Consider the following 14,653-nt stretch of genomic DNA (forward strand, 5'->3'; position numbering starts at 1 on the left):
CTTTTTAAAATGGCACTGTGGGCTTGATGGATCAAGCAAAAGGTAGCCCCAGGAATTTATGAAAGGATGAAAGATAAAGGAAAGAATGAAAGAGACGTTTTTTTTTAATAAACAGATGTTCACTGCCTGTTTTGCAAGCACAATGTGACTGAGTCAATGGTACTTAAGATAGAACTTTTGATTGGTATCCCAACCATTATGACATACCATAGTACATTTTATGATGGGCTTGTCTAAGCTTCTATTTAGCAGCTGTTGGATTGCTTCGGTGGTGATTCTGTTTCAGATTTCCTTAAACTATCTGCTCTGTGATTCTCCATGAATGGGACAAGCAAGACCCACTGGGTCTGTAACCCAAATCCTCGCTGATATTTAGTAATTAGAGCTATGCGGCCAGAGCTCTCAGAGAATGCTGCAGCTGGAAGGGACTGGGCAATCATCTGGTCCCAGATTCTCAGGGCAGAGCTGAAGACAAAGGGCCCCAAGAAGGGAAAGGAGTCTCACAGGCGGTGCCACCCTGTCCAGGGCTCCCCTCACGCTGCCTGCGCCTCCTCACCTTCTGCTCCAGTTTCCCATACTTTTGTACTTCATGAGCCAGGAACACATTCCCCAAAACGCTGGGAATTGTGCCCTTGTGTGTGGTGTGTGTGTGCCACTCAGTTGTGTCTGCCTCTGCGACCCCATGGACCGTAGCCCACCAGGCTCCTCTGGGGACCTTCCCAACCCAGGGATGGAACCCAGGCGTCCTCTTGCAGTCAGATTCTTTACCATCTGAGCCACCACAGAAGCCCCTCAACAACAATAACATTGGATAAAGCTAGCTTTATAGACACACATAATCACACATACACACACTACCATGTTCTTATTTCTTTTGTTTAACATCAGAGAGGAAAACTTCATCAAAACCAAAGCATGTCTATGAACCAGTGTTTGAACAACTGCTCTAGAAAACATCTTGACTGGACTCTGGAGTCAACCATCTCCCCCTACCCGCCAACCCCTGTGCCCCCAATCCTACATACAACTAAGTCTAGCTATCCTTCCAAACTCTAAATCCTTGGTAAAACAAGTATAACTCTCCACCCAGAGAAGATGACCTCAGGAGAGGAAGAAGTCATGCTCAGAGAATATTCCCAAGCCTCACTCCACTCCCCAACCAAGAAACTGAGAGCCAGCTGGCACAGAATCCATTCAATGCATCTACACGTCAGGCAGTCAGAGCCGGCTTCCAGGGAATGCACCTGCACAATCGCAATTGCCCTTCGCCCAGGCGGTCCACACTTGGTTTAATGATCTGTGTATGCTGTCTTGAAATTCTTAGTAATTTTTTAACAAAGAGCCCCAGAATTTTTGCACTGTGCCTCCACAAATTGTTGTCCTACCTACAGGACGACCCCTGGCGCTGGTGCCTAGGAGACTGTCTTTCAAGATACATCAGGGGCAAGTTGACACTAGAGAGGCAAGAGTTTGGGCAGTGACCACAGTGCAGAGGCTCATCCAAAACCTTTCCTGGTGACTGTTTGCCTGTGAAGACTCCTAACCACTAAGGACATGGGTCAGTGCCACTCGGTAGGACAGACAGACGTGCATTTGAATCTCAAGTTGGCCACTCTTTAAGTGGTGAGAATGGAAGATCAACGTCTCTTAGAGATTCAGTTTTCTCCTCTGCAAAATGGGTGTGACATTCTCTGTCTCAGAAATTTATTATTAGTAAAGGAATTCATATGTCAATCGTTTAGCCTAAAGCCTAGCACCCAGGAAATAATCAACAGTAATAATGAATGCTTAACATAATCGCGTTTACTTTCCATCTTTTCACCATAAACTCAGCCAAAGTTGTAATGGAGAGAGAAGGGGGTGTGTGTGTGTCTGTGTGTGTGTCTGTGGGTGTCTGTGTGTATGTCTGTGTGTGTGTCTGTGTGTCTGTGTGTCTGTGTGTGTGTGTGTGTCTGTGTATGTCTGTGTGTGTCTGTGTGTGTGTGCATGTCTATGTGTGGGTGTGTATGTGTGGGTGTACGCGCACGTGCAGGCATGTGTCCGTATATGTATAATGGTGGGGATTAAGGGTATTATCTTCATCATCTGAATATTCCAAAGAGAACAGGTAAGATCAAGATCACCGACTCTAATTACTGAATTAGAGTATTTCAGTGCTCTATGTAATTTAACTCACCCTATGCCAAGTTAAAGATTTTCCTGGTGTGGCCATAACTTCGGGTCTTTAAGGTTTAATCTCTTCATTCAAATCTGAATTTGAAAAGGGTTTCTCTTTACTTCCCTATCAAAGCAAACATTATATAAAATAATGCTTTAAAAATTTTTTTAACTTACACATGAAAAGTCTTTTGAGTACTTTCATTTGAAATCTAAATAAAGATTCACATTATTTTTAGAAATAAATAAATGATACAGGATGGCCTACTCACATTACTAATACATCAAAATCCTATTTTAAGATTTATAGATAGCTTGGTTCTTGTTAGAGCATCATATCATTTTGAAACACTTCATCCTTTTTTTTAAATTTTGTTTTCTGACTGTTAAACATTAGAGATGAGACTGCTTTAATACACATTGAATTTTCAGGGCCCATAAAATTAGGACAGATATACGGATATGGATAAAGGTACAGCTTTGGTATGAAACCTAGTAGGTTGTCAATTAGTAAAAATCACCATGTTACCTTAACCAGTACCTAAAACTATCAGGCAAACAAGATCATATATCAAACAGACTGAGTGATATTTCTCTGCATGGAGAGACCTGATTAAACATAGACTTTATGTTTCTATGAAATACTCATCTAGTCACTATTATTGTAGCCATCATTTTGTGAATCTTATTGATTTATCCTTTTTAAAGAATTTTTGGACTTATTTAGCTTAGAAACGGGCTTCCCTGTTGGCTCAGACAGTAAAGCTCCTGTCTGCAATGCTGGAGACCCAGGTTCGATCCCTGGGTTGGGAAAATCCCCTGGAGAAGGCAAAGGCACCCCACTCCAGTACTCTTGCCTGGAAAATCCCATGGACAGAGGAACGTGGTAGGCTACAGTCCATGGGGTCGTAAAGAGTCAGACATGACTGAGCAACTTGACTTTCACTTTCAGCTTAGAAACATAGTCACTCATTCAGAAACATGTGTTTCAAGAGCCCTTTGGAAATGTTTATTTCTCAGCACACCACTACCTCTCCCTTTCTTCTTTCCTACTCTATGAAAACGTACCAGAACTAACTTGCCTTCATCATTTCCCAGGACCACTAGGGAAGCCATTTGCTGACAGGAACATTCATTCTTTTATTACTTGGATTCCTTCTTTCCTTGCGTGCGCTCAGTCGTGTCTGACTCTTTGTGACCCCGTGGAGTATAACCTGCCAGGCTCCTCTGTCCATGGAATTTTCCAGCCAAGAATACAGGAGAGGGTTGCCGTTTCCTCCTCCAGGGGATCTTCCCAACCCAGGGATCGAAGCACACGTCTCTTCCGTCTGCTGCATTAGCAGGTGATTTCTTTACCATTGTGCCACCTGGACCCTACCTCTAAATGGGTAATAAAGCAAAATTAACCCCAAGGGCCTGGCTTTGACTCCCTTCCCATTATTTATATCAGCTGCTTGATTAGAGTGCCTACGTGATAAGTCACTTCAGTCATGTCCAACTCTTTGAGACCCCATGAACTATTGCCCACCAGGCTCCTCTGTCCAAGGGATTCTTCAGGCAAGAATACTGGAGTGGGTTGCCATTTCCTCCTCCAGGGGATCTTCCTGACCCAGGGATCAAACACATATCTCTTCTGTCTGCTGCATTAGCAGGTGATTTCTTTACCACTAGCACCTCCACAAGTTATTTAACCTTCCTTAGCCAACACTTCCACTTCTGTAAAATGGGTATAATAACATCTTTTCAGCAGAACTGTCACTTGGACTAAATTGATGAGATAGTACGAATAAAAGCACCCAGGAATTCCATAAGCATTCATTTCCATTCTGATCTTTTCTTTGCAGCCTTAAATAACAGATTCCAACCAATAAATCCAGCTGTATCTCAAAAAATCTTCACCTGGTATCAGAAGCACGAACTCAAAGGGGTTATAGATATGGTATTATAGATCTTATAGTATTTATTAAGTTCTACTAGGTTCTCAACTCTGTGCTGTATAGATCAGGGATCCCCAACGCCTGGGATCCAGAGTCTCATGATCTGAGGTGGAACTAACATAATAATAATAGAAATAAAGCACACAATAAATGTAATGTGCTTGAATCATCCCCAAACCTACCCCTCCTTCTGTGGAAATATCGTCTTCCACAAAACTGGTCCCTGGTGCCAAAAAGCTTGGGGACTGCTGCTGAAAAGAATATAAATATAGGAGATCATGCCCCCACTTCTAAGAGCTTGAGTGGTTTTCAGCTGATTGTTGTCAGCTCATGCAGAGATGAACTCAAAGTAGGGTCAGAATTGGGACAGAACGTGTCTCAGGAAAATGCAAAGAGACTCACCCAGACCACGTCCTCAAATGCCACCCTTACCAAGCTAGCTGGTAGAATTCCCGTGGGAACTTGATCCTTAGGCTTCCTACTGATTCCCCCATGGATACGCACAAACACACCAAGAGAGATAAAAGGGTCAGTCGTGACATTTACTAATTGCTTACCATGAATGAGGTTTTCCAGAGTCTTTCCTGAAAACAAGGGTTGAAATGTGAAGAGAAAGTATGGAAACTTTGGGACCCTGAGGAGGAAGAGAAATAACACCAAAAGGTACCAAAGATAGAAAAAGTCAAAGGAAGGAAACAATGACAAGAGACACTTCACCTGTATCACAATTTTGCTGAGAGCTAGTTTTGCATGTGTAAATCTTGCTTCCAAAGAGACATTCGTATAATATCCAGTTAAATTGGATTCAAGGATAGTTGTTTCAGCTACTCCACATAATTCCCACTGTCATACAAAACACCCGGTTTGTGGGGACAAAACAGTTTACATAAACAGAGTGAGTCTTGATTTTTTTAACTAAATATCTTCTAATGAAATCATACCCAGATTAAAAAAAAAATGTTGAAAGCTATGAGCTTGGGCTTATATCTCTGACTCAAAATAAGAAGTATTTCTGACTGTAATAATAAGAAATTTTTTTTTAAAGCCAAGGCCTAGATTTTTTTCAAAGTGTGCCAGACTTTGGCTCCATTGAAGATAAGGAAAATTCTCAAGTAATTAATATCAAAACCTCATGTCCATCAGAGTCAAAATTCTAATTGGAGAAGGGCCAGGTTATTCTCCTTAATAACCCAAAAGATGTGATCCATATTTCTCGTCTGCACATTTTCTGTTGAGGAAAACTGATTCCATGAAAGTCCCTGTTTAGAAAGTCAACTCTTGGAATTAGAAATTTGGAGGCAATACAAATTATATCATTAGTTTACTAAAGACAAGCATTGCTGGGAATTTCCTTGCAGTCCAGTGGTTAGGACTCCAAGCTTTCACTGTACAAGGCCAAGGTTTGATCCCTGGTCTGGGAACTGAGATTCCCAGATCCTACAAAGCCACACGATACAGCCAAATAAATAAATTTAAATTAAATTTTTTAAAGATTCTTTTTTTTTGATGTGGACCATTTTTAAAGTCTTTATTGAATTTGTTGCAATATTGCTTCTGTTTTATGACTTAGGTTTTTTGGCCCAGAGCCATGTCAGATCTTAGCTCCCTGACCAGGGATCAAACCCGCACCTCCTGCATCAGAAGACAAAGTCTTAACCACTGTACTGCCAAGGACGTTCCAATAAAATATATTCTTAAAAAAAAAGAAAGACAAGCATTGCTGTCTCTGGCAGTTACGGTTAGCTAAATATTACTTAATAAAGCATTCTAATGTTAGGCTAAAAATGGTGATTGTATTTTTAAAGCTTTTTTTTTTCCCCTAAAAACAGACTTCCTTTATTTAACCCCTTGGAGGTCCATAGTCTTTTTGGAGACTTGTGGCTCATTTTGCTATCAATGATCAATTCCTCATCTCCCAGGCCAATCTGTCACCAAGTCTTTCCAACCCTTCCTTCAAAATGTACTCTGAATTCAGTCATCCCATCCCATTCTCTAATCCAGGCTTTCAGCACTTTATCTGTGTGCCATGATAAGAAGCCTCTTCCATTCTCTCATATCCTCACATTCCAGGCTATTTCAACTGAACACTTACCATTTTCATCATATTACTCCCTTGCTCAAGAATTCTTGACACTCTGCTGCTTCTGATCAAAACAAGCTCTTTCATTGCACTCTGAAGATTGACTTGGTAATGCTAGTTTACTGCTATCTAAAACAAAGTGAGCGACTGAACTGAACTGCAAACAAACTTTCTACACAAGACTCCAGCAAAATGCCCAGCTCAGAGGGGCTTAGTAAATGTCAGGTTACTCTTCCATAGTTCAGACCTCTGCTCCAGTTGAAAAGAGTTTAAGAATTTCCTGAACAAACTGTGCTTTTTCTGACTTAGGTTTTGCTCATGATTTCTGTCTAAAGGAGAAAAGAAGAATTGTTAAAAGATGTGTTGTTGTTGTTGTTGTTTAGTCACTAAGTCATGTCCGACTCTCTGCAACCCCCTGGACTATAGCCTACTAGATTCCTCTGCCCCTGGGATTTCCTAGGGAAGAATACTGGAATGGGTTGCCATTTCCTTCTCTAGGGGATCAATTCCCAACTCAGGGATCAAATCCGCATCTTCAGCATTGCAGGCACATTCTTTCCTGTTGAGCCACCAGGGAAGCCCCAGAAGATGTGTAGCTTCCTTTTTTTACACCTAGTTTCCAGAAATGGTATCTTTCCTACACTCTTTCTATGCCCTACCTGCCTTCAAGCCCAGGATGACTATCACATCTTCCAAGAAGCTGTACCCATCTGCTCTGGGTGACAGATTTTTCCGCAAATCTCTCTTCCTTTTAAAACCCATAGGAGATCTCATTGTACTTCTCTGTTGCACAGCCCACCAGACTTTGACAGAGCCCTGGAAATACAGAAAGTAAGTAAAGCTCAGCTAATTAACAAGAGCAGAAGCGAGACACCCACAATCCACCAGGTGGATAAGGAGTCGCTAAATAGTTGCAGCTCATTTATCCTGTAAACCCTACCTCGACATGAGGCAGAACTGTGAGATGTAGGTGAAACATACAGCTGTTTCATGGTTTATACTTTGCTTAATACTCCAGAATCAGTCATCATAAACACAGGGGCTAGTTTAGTCCTTAATTCGTATCAAACATGATGCTAAACGCTTTATCTACATTGCTGTTATTGTTTTAGTCACTAAATCATGTCTGACTCTTTGCAATCCCATGGACTGTAGCCCACCAGGCTCCTCTGTCCAGGGGGATTCCCAGGCAAGAATAGAGGAGTAGGTTGTCATTTCCTTAACAAGGGGATCTTTCCCATCCAGGATCGAACCCACATCTCCTGCATTGCAGGCAGATTCTTTACCACTGAGCCACCTGGGAGCCCCCTTTATCTATATAGTGTTATTTAATTCTTCCAACAACTCTATGAGTTATTACTAAACACATGTGGGAAACTGAAGTTCAGAAAAGTTGAGTGATTTATGCAAGATCACACAAACAGTGATGGAAATGAATGTGGAAACCACCCCTCACTAGTTCCAAAGCCCTAGGCCCTTAACTTTTACACTAAATTGTCTCAGAAAAATATGAAGGAAAATTAAAGATGACTAGAGGAATAAGCACTGCACGAGGCTCATGAGACATGAACAAGTCAACATTCACAGACAAAGATGTCTCCTTTTCTCGTGGACTCTCCTTACTCCCTACTAAATGCAGTAATACGGAATTACTTTTTTAAAGTTTGCTTGGTTTTCTCACTTATTATAAATGAGATGTTTTCCTTTGTTTCCCCCTACATGTGTGGTCTACAGACCACATGCTCTGGAATTCAAAAGGCATGCAGCGCGTGTGATGGCAAGTGTTGCGTGGCGTGACACTCCACACACTCCTCACTCAAGAATTCAGAGGGAGTGTCCCCAAGTGTCTGAAAAGCATCTTTCCGTACACTTGTAACTTCAGGTGCATAGGGAAATACAGTTTTTGGGGCTTCAGTCTGAACTTACTGCAGTAGGAGGAGGGCCACGGAACATACATTTTTGATGAGTGCTCTCCAGTGATTATTCTAAGAAAGATCGAGAAACAGGGAACTCTAACTCCTGTCTTGGTTTCTCTAGTTAGGTGCCTTTTCTAGATCTATGGGAATCCATTGATCCTTTTTAAAATTTAATTTTAGAAGGTTGTTCATAAAACTTCATAAGCGTCCTTCTGTAGAGGTAAAAGGCAGGAATTACTTGAAATAAATGACAACCCTTATTGGAAGCTACCATATCAAAAAAATCATGAATTTCAGAAGTGAACATTCTTGGGACATTTGAAAGAGATTGCAACAAACCAATCAAAATTGACTGATGAAAAATATGCAGGAATTCTCAGTGCTCAAAAGATGGTGGTAAATTAATTACAAGTTGTGCATCTTGTATTTCAAGGAAGAACCTATTCGTGCAACCCAGAGAGCAAGAGCCTCCTCTCTCCATGGCTCTTTTCTGTACATAAATTTTGTTAAAATGAAAATGAGGGAACATTTATTTGCGTCATCCCAAATTATGACATAATCATACTATTTAGAACAAACAAGCTCTATATACTACATTTTCCCTATAACTCTGTTGATTATAACAGGACTTGTCTTGCTCATGTGGAACACAAGCACAAGAAAGAAAATTGTATATTTTCCTTCTCCCTGGAGTTTGGGTTTACATGTGTCTGTCTTGAGACCCAGCCAGTCAAGCACGTGTTATTCCTCAAAATCTTGCATTTAAGAAATGCATAAAAACGAAGGAGCTTTCTTTTTTTTTGTTTGGTTTTTCTTTTTAACAGGAGACTATTCTTCAGAGCAGTTTTAGGTTTATAGATAAATCGAGCAGAAAGTACGGAGAGTTCTTACAGACTCTTCCTCCCTACGCATGTAGTTTTCTTTTTCTTCTTAGAGATGCAGCTTGGAATAGTGGAGAGGGTTTAAACAGTCCAGTCCAGGGATGTGAGTTTAAATCATAACTCTGTTATTTACTAACAGTGTGGTCTCTGGACTTCAATCTTTGTCTCTGAAAATTAAGAATACTAATAGGTATGTAGCATGGTTATTCCAAAGATCAGATATAGTATAAATGAAAGTCTAATGAAAAGACTCTTGAGAGTCCCTTGGAGATCCAACCAGTCCAATCTAAAGGAGATCAAACCTGGGTGCTCCTTGGAAGGACTGATGCTGAAGCTGAAACTCCAATACTTTGGCCACCTCATGCGATGAGTTGACTCACTGGAAAAGACTCTGATGCTGGGAGGGATTGGGGGCGGGAGGAGAAGGGGACGACAAAGAATGAGATGACTGGATGGCATCACCGACTCGATGGACACGAGTTTGAATGAACTCCGGGAGTTGGTGATGAACAGCGAGGCCTGGCGTGCTGTGATTCATGGGGTCGCAAAGAGTCGGACACGACTGAGTGACTGAACTGAACTGAATGAAAAGACAAATGCAATTGATAGTTATTGTCATTTCTAAGTTGGGATGGGTTGATTCGCCAGTTGGGAGGATTTCCCTTCACCATTGTCTTTCAGGGCAACATTGAGTGGGAATACAGCATAACAGCAGCCATGGAAAAGTGTCAGAAGAGTAGATGATGAAGAATCAAGGCTTCACCTCTTTTACCTCTGAAAGAATCTGCCACTGGGGATTGCACAGTCCAGGAACCCCAGGGTAATTGTTACCCCCATAATAATGCAGTCTAGTAAAGTCTGATGGAGTAGGAAATGGCAACCCACTCCAGTATCCTTGCCTGGAAAACTCCATGGACAGAGGAGCCTGGTGGGCTGCGGTCCACGGGGGCGCAAAGAGTCAGACATGACTGAGCGACTGCACACTCATAGTCAAGTCTGAATGGGCTATGTAATGTCAGACATCACAGAGTCAGATCCTTACTCTGTATTACTTTGTCCCCTTTCAATCATGACTTTTTAAAGTGTTCCTTCCCCCAGGAGCACCGTAAGAAAGAAGGAAGGAAGAAAAGGAGGGAAGGAAATAATCAATTCTCAGAAGATCTAGGGTTTAAATGATGATATGGTTTAAAGTGTATGATTATGTGACTATAACGAATGACATCAGACTGCAAGCAAAAGCTGATGCCAGTGGAAGAAACCCAAGCCTTCCCTTCCTCACGGCTGTGACCTCACACCACCTGGGGTCCCCTCTCAAAGGAGGTGCAACTGAATATGCGTGTTAAGAGGTCACTGAAGGAAGCCATGACACAGGGCTCTAAGTGTGGCAGCCTCACCTCAGACCGAACTATTTCAAGAGGGTTCGCGTCACCTGTCCCATTCATCACTCCCGCTGGAGTCTGTTTATTTAGCCGGAAGTGTGGGAGCACCAGCAAGAAACCAGTATTTGGAACTGGGCTTCAGGAAATGCTGCTGGAACCAGGACAATGATATTTTTATCTTACCTAGCCAACTGCCAGCTCTTAGCACACGTTTCCTCATGCGGTTTGAACAATGACATAATTTGCTCTCCTTGGAAATTGTTATAGCTCCATGAATTTTATAATAAAAGAAAGCGAAAACGGAGAAAGTGAAAAAGAGATGTGCTCGAACCACCCAATGTTTGGAGATGGTAATATCACCAGAGGGATTTCTGGGAGCCATACTTCAACAATGCATGATGAAAAAGATCATACTCCCCATCACTGGGTCATACCAGGCATGGTCTTTTTTTAGGTCATGCAGCATGCAAGATCTTAGTTCCCTGACCAAGGATCAAACCCCTGGCCCCTGCAGAGGAAGTGCAGAGTCCTAACCACTGAACCACCAGGGAATTCCCCAGGCATGCATTTTTAAATACCCTTCGTGGAAAAGATGATGGTAAGAAGGCAGCAGGCGGGGTGGTGGTAAGGGGGGCTCTTTTCCTCAGAGCAGAGCATACCTGCGGCATTGTCGAGGCTGAAGGCAATGCGTACTGGCTTATCTGCAGGTACCCTGGCTGTGCTGATCATGTGGGCACCTGAGCCTTGGCCTTCCTCTGGGTCTTCCAGCTGCAAGGACAAGAGAGAGCCATGGTCACTTTATCCAACATTGTCCCAAGAGCCCTTTGGAAATTAGAAAAGAAAATTAGTAAGCAATGTTTTCTTATTTTAAAGCTGTTTCTAGCTCCTAGCTTCCTTTCCCTACACCTGCTCCATTTAAAATTCTTTTTCTGGTTTATAAAAAAAAAAAAATTGCTTTGGAAATACATCTAGAATGAGATTTACAGGATGGAGCAAAATTGCCACCCACCTCATTTTTTTTTAATATCCCCTACACTGACCCGTCCAGCCCTGGCCCTTTGAGGTCTTACATAGTGCTTTATTTTTAATTGAGGGTGATAAAGAATCTTAATAAGGCATCAGACAGTTCTTCACACTCAGAAGCCTAAATTGGACCTGAATTATTGATCTGGGAGTGGTAACAAATGAGTATCATATCATGGAATTATTTCAGTGACTACTTAATTATTTCAATACCAAAGACTACTTAAAGACATTCCCCTGTTATATTATGAATAGTATGTGCTTTAAATAGCTGATTAACTACCTATAAGTCTATCAAACATTTCTAAAGTAGATATGATAAAAGCAAAAGACAACATATAATATAAGCAAAAGACAAATCCTAAAACATCCTATGCATACTTCACCCCACCTACTAAATTATCATGGAATTAATAAACTAAGATAGAAATGAATGGAAAAACATACTACAGATAAGATGGGTTGGGGTGGGTGAAAATATTTGAATATTTCTTTGTCAAAATAAGTTAGCCGAAATACATTTTAACAAAGATATTCGATTATTTTTATTCAATGGAACTAGGAAAATATGTTATTATAAATACACGATATCTTTGTCATTTAAACCCATATATTTAACATCTCTATTTTTAATCAAGCATCCCCCTAAGCCCTCTATTTTCCTTCTCATGGAGACAGTAAACCAAAAACTCTGAATGATATTTTAAGGAAAATGTTTCTAAAAATGGCAAAATATAAATCATCTATTTAGCCATCCTTAGTGAGATTCTGGGAACTGCTGTAGCAGGGCATTTTCTCACAGCAATGTTTCTGATTCTTTCCCATAACTTTTCTCTATCTAAAAATAGTGTTCTAGAAAACCTAATTTTGTTTTTACAATTATTTATAGAGTCAAAGCAAATGCATATATATATGTATATTTAGACATACATACATATGGAATCATCTTACCCAGTACATGAAAAGAGAACAGACTTATATTAAACACCTAATATAGCTTTGGAGAAAAACCAGCAACTGTTTATCACCCAGTTAGAATCATAGTTGGCCCATTCATTTAACACTACAAGTAGCAACGAACCATAAAGCACTCCAAGTCATGTCATTCTAAGTTAGAAAAAAGTATTAACATGAAACATTCGACTCAAGAAAAGGGTAATATAAAATCACTGTTACTTGACTGAAAGTTTGCTTTATCTTAGCTCTGACATACATTTGTGTGTAGTCTCGTCTGGTTAGAATCAACCATCTCGTTAGCCACCTGTTCCTAGGGAATAGAACAGACTGTCTCAAATTAAACAAAACAAACAATAAAAATCCCCTTAAAGTTGCAGCCAAAAGAAAAACTCTTATCGTCACACCCTGTACCATCACCAAACCGTATTATCGGAACATCTGAGGGTGAAAAGCTTCACTCCTCCTTTGGCTAAATCTCCCAGTGCTTTTCTGCACCAAGACATAAGCCACGAGGGGTGGAAATTTGCCTCCGGGGGTTTTGTAGATAGATCCCTGGCAGGGTTTCCAGCTGAGGGGTGGGGGAGAGTGAAATTGATCAACACAGCTAATTAGAGCCCCTCCCCTCCACACAAGGAGAACATCTGTCTGCCTCCCAGAGGCTGGCTGGCGGCAAAGTTGGGTGGATCTGGAGTTCCACACGGTGTCAGCCCCTGCACCCACTTGCCTTTTCATCACACCGCCTGGGGGAAATGGGCTGATTCCTCCTCGGGGCGGTAGCAGAGCTTTGGTGAAGTTGCTGGAGCTCTGAGCGTTTCGTTGGCCTTTCACACCTGTCGCCTTACCTCACTTAGTCGAGTGTCTGGACTCGAGTAATCCAGGGCCAGCCACTGCCTTGGCCGGTCGCTGCCTTTGTGGAGTAGAGACCTAGTGGCAGACCAGGCTGCACCTGCCACATAGCAGCGTGACAATCTGAGCAGCAGTGACAGCTGGGAGGGCGGCTCGCTGCTACCTGCTGTCCCCCAGACCCCAGCGTCCCACGGGGCCTCTCCCTGTTCTGCTTGCCTCCACGACCCCTCTCTCCTTTCCTTGCCTCTCCAGCAGCCAGGATGTTGTCATGCTTCTAGAAAAAGCAAGCGCAAAAGAAAAACCCTCCTCCTGTCAAGAGGCATTGATAAACAGCAAGTTGCAAAGCGTCCAAATGTTTTAATTCATTAGTCCTGGCAAACCTAAAATACAAACAGACTTGCTTCACAAGACAGGAATGTCTTCAGCGCGGCCCAACCGGTGTCTGTGTCTATTCCAGCAAACGGGCCGAGAGAGCATGACTGCAGTCAGCAAAAATGTTTCGGCCACTCCAATCGGCTCCCCGAGACCCAGCCAACTTGGACGGGACACCGACCGACGCGGAGGAGATGACAGAGCGATGATTCTGCGGAAGAACGTGAGGGCTGCGGTTGAGCTGCTGTTGGGCTTGATGACTTGATCCCATCTACGATGCAACTGACCCCTCAAGGAGAGTCGATGGTAAACAGACAGGGAGAGTTCAAACTGTCCAAACTTTTTAATACCATCAACCTGGAGGTCAGAAGTACTTCAGAAGAGTTGGATGTTGGAGTGTAAATAATGAAAGATAAACAAATATTCAGTTCAGTCCAGTTCAGTTCAGTCACTCAGTCGTGTCCGACTCTTTGCGACCCCATGAATCACAGCACGCCAGGCCTCCCTGTCCATCACCAACTCCCGGAGTTCACCCAAACTCATGTCCAACGAGTCGGTGATGCCATCCAGCCATCTCATTCTCTGTTGTCCCCTTCTCCTCCTGCCCCCAACCTTTCCCAGCATCAGGATCTTTTCCAGTGAGTCAACTCGTCGCATGAGGTGGCCACAGTATTGGAGTTTCAGCTTCAGCATCAGTCCTTCCAATGAACACCCAGGATTGATCTCCCTTAGAATGGACTGGTTGGATCTCCTTGAAGTCCAAGGGACTCTCAAGAGTCTTCTCCAGCACCACAGTTCAAAAGCATCAATTCTTCGGTGATCAGCTTTCTTCACAGTCCAACTCTCACATCCATACATGGCCACTGGAAAAACCATGGCCTTGACTAGCCTTGACTAGACAGACTTTTGTTGGCAAATGTTAGGATGCACCAAAACAAATACTGTATATTAACACGTATGTATGGAATCTAGAAAGATGGCACTGATGAACCTATTTGCAGGGCAGCAATGGAGATGCAGACATGGAGAACACACTTGAGGACACAGTGGGGGAAGGGGAGGACGGGACAGATTGAGAGAGGAGCATGGAAACATAGACAGTACC

At 42.4% G+C, this 14,653-nt stretch overlaps 1 protein-coding gene across 2 annotated transcripts in view; it reads right to left on the reverse strand.

Annotated features, from left to right (window-relative positions):
- MAP3K7CL (MAP3K7 C-terminal like) overlaps positions 1-13,420 on the reverse strand; it is a 49,636-nt gene extending 36,216 nt beyond the window's left edge. Inside the window, exons 1-3 of one of the 2 annotated variants that reach the window (XM_055421692.2) lie at positions 13,173-13,420; positions 12,587-12,640; positions 11,010-11,118 (exon numbers count right to left, since the gene is read on the reverse strand). In XM_055421692.2, the coding sequence (XP_055277667.1) occupies positions 11,010-11,118; positions 12,587-12,622 (145 nt within the window). In that variant the 5' untranslated portion in view covers positions 12,623-12,640; positions 13,173-13,420. The remainder of the gene's footprint in view (positions 1-11,009; positions 11,119-12,586; positions 12,641-13,172) is intronic. The other variant, XM_088835995.1, reaches the window with a different exon arrangement.
- Positions 13,421-14,653: the final 1,233 nt, after the last annotated feature.

This window comes from Moschus berezovskii, chromosome 1, assembly GCF_049115385.1.
Source record: "Moschus berezovskii isolate FMDL1 chromosome 1, NW_MosBer_1.0, whole genome shotgun sequence".
NCBI lineage: Eukaryota > Metazoa > Chordata > Mammalia > Artiodactyla > Moschidae > Moschus > Moschus berezovskii.